The sequence below is a fragment of the Dryobates pubescens genome, chromosome 11 (assembly GCF_014839835.1).
Source record: "Dryobates pubescens isolate bDryPub1 chromosome 11, bDryPub1.pri, whole genome shotgun sequence".
Lineage (NCBI taxonomy): Eukaryota > Metazoa > Chordata > Aves > Piciformes > Picidae > Dryobates > Dryobates pubescens.
This window is the reverse complement of record NC_071622.1, coordinates 37,112,094-37,119,486: the sequence shown is the minus strand read 5'-3', so window position 1 is coordinate 37,119,486 and position 7,393 is coordinate 37,112,094. Positions and strand designations below refer to the sequence as shown.

The following is a 7,393-nucleotide window of genomic DNA, read 5'->3' as shown; positions in this document are numbered from 1 at the left end:
AAATGTGCTGTCAGCAGGGGCTGTGTGACCCCCTCTGATTCAGAAGAGGGTAAGCAAGGTGCTTGGTATGTGCTTTGTGGATTTGAAAGTAAAATAATCCCACATCCTAAGCATCTGGCACGCTCAGATTATCCATCTGACATCCTGTTGTCTTTCATAGTACCTGGGAGTGTGCTGGGCAGAGCCTTCACATAAAGCAAGCACTCTAAAAAGCTGAACTGTGATTTTCTAACATCACAAAATGTAGGCAGCTGTGAGATGATTCACACAAGGGGGAGGTTGTAATGGTTGAAGTCTTGGTGTTTTTTGATTTGGATCTAGAGGTGAAGGAGATACTGAAGCTGAAGAAAGCAAATGAAAAGCTGCCTACAGAAAGGAGAGCAGTGAAAAATGAATTACCTTGTCTAATGCAGCCAATTCACTTTAGGAACATTCTAAGCAGAGGTGGGTTTGGGGAAACCAACTTTTCTGCCTGAACTGAAAATGAGCTTTAGGCTGAACATGTGCTGTCATCAAACAAACCAAATAAAAAACATCAATTGATAGCATTCTGAGAAAGAAATGGAAAGGAATGACTCCTTGAAACATCAGTGTCCTGCAGCATTTCTCGGCTAAGGAACAGGAATAATGGCCTTCTATGAACAGGTGACAACATTAATAGTTGAGGGGCAAGCAACTGATGTCATTTACCTGGACCTGAGCAAAGCCTTTGACACTGTCCTGCACCACATCCAAGCTGGTGACACATGGGTTTGATGGGTGGACCACTAGATGGATACAGAACTGGCTTGATGGCTGCACCCAAAGAGTGGCTGTCAATGGCTCCATGTCCCAGTGGAGGCCAAGGACAAGCAGAGTCCCTCAGGGATCAGTCCTGGGACCAGGCTTCTTCAACATCTTTGTGGGTGCCATGGACAGTGGCATTGAGTACACCCTCAGCAGGGTTGCTGATGACACCAAGCTGTGTGGTGCAGCAGACACGCTGGAGGGAAGGGATCCATCCAGAGGGACCTGGACAGGCTGGAGAGGTGGGCATAAGCCAACCTCATGAGCTTCAACAAGACCAAGTGCAGGGTCCTGCATCTGGGTTGAGGGAATCCCAGGCACAAATCCAGGCTGGGCAGGGACTGGCTGGAAAGCAGCCCTGAGGAGAGAGACTTGGGGGTGCTGGTGGACTAGAAGCTCAACAGGAGCTCTCAGTGTGAACTTGCAGCCCAGAAAGCCAATCAGATCCTGGGCTGCATCAAGAGAAGTGTGGCCAGCAGGGCAAGGGAGGTGATTTTCCCCCTCTACTCAGCTCTGGAGAGACCCCACCTGGAGTACTGCCTCCAGTTCTGGAGCCCCTATTACAAGAGGGATCTGGAGGTGCTGGAAGGTGTCCAGAGAAGGGCCACGAGGATGAGCAGAGGGCTGGAGCACCCCTCCTATGAGGACAGACTGAAGGACTTGGGGCTGTTCAGTCTGGAGAAGAGAAGGCTCCAAGGTGACCCCATTGTGGCCTTCCAGTATCTGAAGGGGGCCTACAAGAAGGCTGGGGAGGGACTTCTCAGGATATCAGGTAGTGATAGGACTAGGGGGAATGGAATGAAGCTGGAGGTGGGGAGATTCTGGCTGGAGGTGAGGAGGAAGTTCTTCACCATGAGAGTGGTGAAGCCCTGGAATGGGTTGTTCAGGGAGGTGGTTGAGGCCCCATCCCTGGAGGTGTTTAAGCCCAGGCTGGATGAGGCTCTGCCCAGCCTGATCTAGTGTGAGGTGTCCCTGCCTGTGGCAGGAGGGTTGGAACCGGATGATCCTTGTGGTCCCTTCCAACCCTGACTGATACTATGATACTATGATCTTGTTACTGAGGCCCAGGTATCTGAGACCCCATCCTGTTTTCCAGACAGCCTTATCTCTATCTTTGATGTCTATAGCTGTGGTCTGCTGCCTTATGTCCCTTCACTCTACCAAGCTCAGTGGTTCCTTTATTGATGGCTGAAAGCTTCTCTAATGAGTATGAAAGTTTCTAAAAGTTAGTGAGAAGTTAATGGGTCTCCTTCCTTCAGATGGCCTGCTGAGAGTGCTGGGTAGGGCTCAGGTGAGGGCCAGCTCTGAGGGGCAGGGGTTGTGTTGGGGCTAGGTTGAGGCCTGGGGTTAAGGTAAAAGTGTCAATGCCAAGGGTAAAGGCTGGGGCCAAGATGAGCAATGGGAACACAGTCAGGGTCAGGGGTGGGTTTGGGAGGGGATGAGCTGGAAGGGCTGAGGTGCAGGAGGGGTACAGCTCCACTGTGTTAGAGGAGGGAACTGAGTAGAGAGGATGGGAAGGGCCCAGTCTGTACTGTGAGGTGTGGTATTTTCAATTCAGACCCCAGTAGGACTCCCCCACTGCTGGGGACTGGATGGGGAGAGAGGGAGACACTTCCTGTCCTATGAGCCCACCAAGAGTGGGTTAGACATTCCACTTCCAAATGTCAAGGTCCAGGACAAGAGATTAAACGTCTTGGTGTGATGAAGAGGTTATTAATTTATGAATATGAAATAAGGACTATATAAATATTCATTTTTATTATTACAATTATCAATAACCAATGAGTCACTATTTTATATCCACATTCTGGTGCTCGATTGTAAAACACATCCCAGAAGTGGTTCAGTATTTATAATTTGCACCCAACTGGAATATTTACAGAATTCCTTCCCATGAATATAACACAGGCTGCAGTTCCGCAGCTTGTCCACCAGGTGGCGACGTGACAAGACGCTGGCAGCTGCTTAACTATATACAGAGGTGTTAAATGCGGCAGAGGCTTGGACTGGAAATGTGCTGCTAGATGCAGGTGCTTTGAACGGAACGTCAGCGAGTGGGAAGCAGGTGGAAGATTCACTGTGTCCTTTGTCTGCAGCAAGGTTAGGTTCCGGCAGGCTGCTGTTGCCTGGACTGCAACGGTAGAGACAACCTTCTCCCTCCCACGACAGTGGAGAGGGGACGGAATGTAGGCTAGCTGGTAGGCAGGCTCCCATCCCGGGACCAGCAGGCAGGGCCAGCAGGGCTGGTCCCGGGATGGGGTTGGCCCTTGTGGCAATGACCTTCAGGGCTGGTGAGAGCACCCCAGGGAAGAAGCGCAGCTGCATGGAGAGGTGACTTCCCCTTTGCTTGGCTCAAAGGAGCGGGCAGGACCCTAGCAGAGTGGTCCTGGCTTTGGAGCACGGGGCGCGATCAGTGCTCTGGATTCCCCTGGGGTTCACAGGGCACAGAGAGGCAGAAGTGGCGGCTCTTCTTCTCTCCTGCAAATGGCAGGGTCACGCAGGCATGCGGCTAAGCACTGCTCCTGCTTTCTGAGCTGACACACAGGGTTGTGCAGCTCCTCAGTCTGCTGCTTCAGGCTGAGGGAGATGTTTCCACTGCCGGACTCGGCTATGTCCCTTTCCCTGGCAACTGTGCAGACCTTACCCTCGGGGATCCTCTTGAAGGCACGTTGGGCTCTTCCGACCGGTGGGGCTGGCAATACAACGCTGCAGCTTCTCAGGCTCTCAGCACTGGTCCCTCCTCTGGAGATACTCTCAGGGCTGAGGCTCAATGGCCCTGCCTGGCTGCAGGCTTAATAGCAAGGCTGTGGCATGAGCTCAGGCTCGAGCAAGAAGAGAGAACCAAGTAAAAGAGAGCAAAGTATTTACAAGCTGGGGTAATACTGATAGGTTTCTGGAGGCTGGATGTGGCCAGTGGGCATGCTCATAAACAACCAGCTGCAGCATATGGGAGGCATGAAGCTGGAATTATGCCATGCTTGTCATCAGCACCAGCATCCCATGCCATGGGTGTGTGCAGTGGTCTGTGCCATGTCAGCCTTTGTTCCCCTCATGAAAGGAGGGGGAACTTGTCCACGTGCTGGGACAGGTTTCAATATCTGGGCATAATGTGCCTTCAGCACAACTGGGAGGGCTCAAAGAGATTGAGTTTGTACAGCAAGGAAGCCCAGTCTGAACTGGGATGGCATCAGGGTCTGCAGGGGATCTGCTTTATACACATCAGTACTGGGAGGGGATCAGAGGATCCACTTTGAGCTGAGAGGCAGCCAGGGCTGTACTGGGCTTAAAAGGATCAAGATTGTGCTGGGAAAAGGCCCAGACTATGGGAATGGGGCCAGGGGATCCAGCTGGTATTGGAACAGGGCCCAGACTGTGCTGGGAGGGTGTCTGGGTGTCCAGTTTGTGCTGGGATGGATGTGGTTGTTCCTGGGAGAGGCTCAGGCTGTCCACACTCTGTCCTGGGACAGAGTCAACACAAAGGCCCTGGCCAAGAGCTTCCAGGGAGAGACTCTCCTGATGCTGCAGAAGTGTTGCCCTAGAGGGAGCCTCAGCCTCAGCCTCTGGCTGCAGCCTGCTGCCTCTTGTCCTTGTGTCTTGTGCCATGGCCATGATCCTGCCCCCCTCTGCTGGGATCAGAGCCCTGCTGCTGCCTGTTGCCCCAGCAGCTGCTGCTCTGCAGGCAGGACAAGCCCAGCTCCCTCAGCTCTGATCACAGCCAAGGCCTTGAGCCTCTGCTCAGCTTCTGCTGGCACAGGCTGCCCCTGCAGAGGCCATGATACCTGTGAGCCTTCCCAGTCAGCTCTGTGCCAGGCTCTGCCAGGGTGTGTTCCAGCAGAGAGGCTGAGCAGTGCTGGCTGTTCCCTGCCACAGGCCCTGGGCCCAGCAGGAGGATGGAGATGTGAGGGCTGTGACCAACAGGGCAGGGTCTAGTTGGAAGGCTGGGGCCAGTGGTGTTCCCCAGGAGTCAGTGCTGGCTCCAGTCCTGTTCAGCATCTTCATCAAGGAGCTGGATGAAGGAGCAGAGTGGAGCCTTAGCAGGTTTGCTGGTGACACAACTTGGGAGGAATGGCTGAGCCATGACAGACTGTGCTGCCATGCAGTGACACCTGGAGAGGCTGCAGAGCTGGGCAGAGGAGAACCTCATGGAGTTCAAGCAGAGCAGGTGGAAAGTCCTGCACCTGGGGAGGACTAACCACCTGCAGCAGCTGGGTGAGAGCTGAGCTGCTGGAAGCAGCTCTGTGCAGAAGATGGTGGGCAACAAGTTCCCCAGGAGGCAGCAATGTGCCCCTGGTGACCAAGGCGGCCAATGGTCTCTTGGGTGGATTAAGAAGGGAGTGGACAGAAGGACAAGGAAGGTTCTCCTCCCCTTCTCCTCTGCCCTTGTGAGACCACATCTGAAGGATTGTGTCCAGTTCTGGGCTTGCCAGTTCAAGAGGAAGTTCCTGGAGAGAGTCCACTGGAGGACTGTGAGGATGCTGAGGGGACTGGAGCAGCTCTGTCAAGGAGAGGTTGAGAGCCCTGGGGCTGTATGGTCTGGCAAGAGAAGAGAGAGAGAGGATCTGAGTAGTGCATAGAAATCTCTCAAGGGTGGAGATGATGAGGATGTGGCTCACAGCCTCAGCCCCTCTGAAGGGCACAGCAGCTGCTGGGGGATGGAGATGAGTGAGGCCAGAGGTGGGGGACATCCATGGCACAAGGCATGAGGAAATGACCTCCTCTAATGGCAGCACTGCTCTGGAGCCCTGCTGTGTGCCAGCAGTGCCCCTGGCCTGTCCCAGCCTGCAGTCCCAGCACTGCCACCCAGCAGCACAGTGCCCAAGCTGCCAGAGCACTCAGGCCTTACCCCAGCACAAAGGCTCAGCAGGAGAAGGTGGAAGGGAAGAAAGAACAGTTGAGGACAGCCCAAGATCTGGGGCTCCCTGGCACTGCTGCTGTGCTGGGTCTCTGCCCCTCCACCTCTACACACAGGCACTGCCCTACAGCTCCACAGAAGCCTTGGAGGAAGGAGCTCAGAGAAACAACTCCCTGCAGGGTCCTTTATTGTGTTGGATACATACAGGGAGCACAGCTCCTCATGTCTGCAGCCTCTGGGTCACACCAGACAGAACCACACTGAACCAGAAATGGTCTGAAGAAAGACATTTGTGTGGGAACAACATTCTCACAAGGGGAACAGCCCCAGCAGCAGCCAGAACTCGAGCAGCCAGGCTGGGCCTGCACTGAGTGACAGCAGAACTGCTCTGCAGGAGAAGACAAAGAGTTTATTGCTTCTGAAGGTATCCAGGGATCGTTGGCTCAGGGCAGCCTTCAGCTCCTGGTTCCTCAGGCTGTAGATGAGAGGGTTGACTGCTGGAGGCACTACTGAGTACAGAACTGCCACCACCAGATCCAGGGATGGGGAAGAGATGGAGGAGGGCTTCAGGTAGGCAAAGAAGCCCGTGGTAAGAAACAGGGAGACCACAGCCAGGTGAGGGAGGCAGGTGGCAAAGGCTTTGTGGCGTCCCTGCTGAGAGGGGATCCTCAGTACTGCCCTGAAGATCTGCACATAGGACACCACAATGAACATGAAACAGAAGAAACCAACATAGACACTGACCACAAGAAGCCAGAGTTCCCTGAGGTAGGATGTGGAGCAGGAGAGCTTGAGGATCTGGGGGACTTCACAGAAGAACTGCTCCACAGCATTGCCCTGGCAGAAGGGCAGGGAAAATGTATTGGCTGTGTACAGCAGAGCATAGAGAACCCCACAGCCACAGGCAGCTGCTGCCAGGTGGACACAAACTCTGCTGCCCAGGAGGGTCTCATAGCGCAGGGGTCTGCAGATGGCAACGTAGCGATCGTAGGCCATGGTGGTGAGGAGAAAATACTCTGCTGAAATGAAAAAAGATAACAGAAAGACTTGAGCAACACATCCTGTGTAGGAGATGTTCCTGGTGTCCCACAGGGAATTGGCCATGGATTTTGGCACAGTGGTGGAGATGGTACCCAGGTCAAGGAGGGCAAGGTTGAGGAGGAAGAAGTACATGGGGGTGTGGAGGTGGTGGTCCCAGGCTATGGTGGTGATGATGAGGCCATTGCCCAGCAGGGCAGCCAGGTAGATGGCCAGGAAGAGCCAGAAGTGCAGGAGCTGCAGCTGCCTTGTGCCTATGAATGGCAGGAGGAGGAAGTGAGTGATGGAGCTGCTGTTGGCCATCTGCTGCCTCTGGGCATGGAGACCTGTCCAAGGAGGGAAAGGCAGTGACAAGTTAGGGCACACTTCTCTCAGGCTTATCATAAGCTCCCTCCTTGAGCTGCATGAGAAATGGATCAGCTCAGTCCCATCACTACCAACCCATGGCAGAGTTCATCACAGATTCAAATGCAGCAGGGACCCAGAATTGCCATGAAGATTCCTCTGGTGTCAGAACAGAAAGTGACCGAGAGCCCAATCCCAGAGGACAAGAGTCCCATTGTGGTGGGCTGAAAGTTCCCCCCTCCCCGCATTAGCTTTGCCAGAGCAGCTCAGTTAGAAGCAAATGAAGCTGTATTGACAAGCAAGAGCTACACTCTACAATGGAATGCCATGAACAGGTACAAAACATCCAGGAGTGACAATATCAGACAGGTA

The 7,393-nt window shown here is 53.9% G+C and overlaps 1 protein-coding gene across 1 annotated transcript; it reads right to left on the bottom strand.

The window, feature by feature from the left end:
• Positions 1-366: 366 nt before the first annotated feature.
• On the bottom strand, positions 367-7,027 carry LOC128897527 (olfactory receptor 14A16-like). The gene is made up of 2 exons (XM_054164982.1): positions 6,082-7,027; positions 367-404 (listed from the first exon to the last, which is right to left on the bottom strand). Exons 1-2 carry the CDS (start codon positions 6,977-6,979, stop codon positions 367-369), a joined length of 936 nt encoding a protein of 311 aa, XP_054020957.1. The 5' UTR covers positions 6,980-7,027.
• Positions 7,028-7,393: the final 366 nt, after the last annotated feature.

Bases quoted from the DNA above. Each gene is read 5' to 3' on its own strand.
- LOC128897527 (XM_054164982.1), bottom strand. From the start codon at position 6,979: ATGGCCAACAGCAGCTCCATCACTCACTTCCTCCTCCTGCCATTCATA. The intron at 405-6,081 runs GCCAACGATCCC...TGGCTGCATTAG, and splicing joins GGAGCTGAAGGCTGCCCTGA to ACAAGGTAATTCATTTTTCA.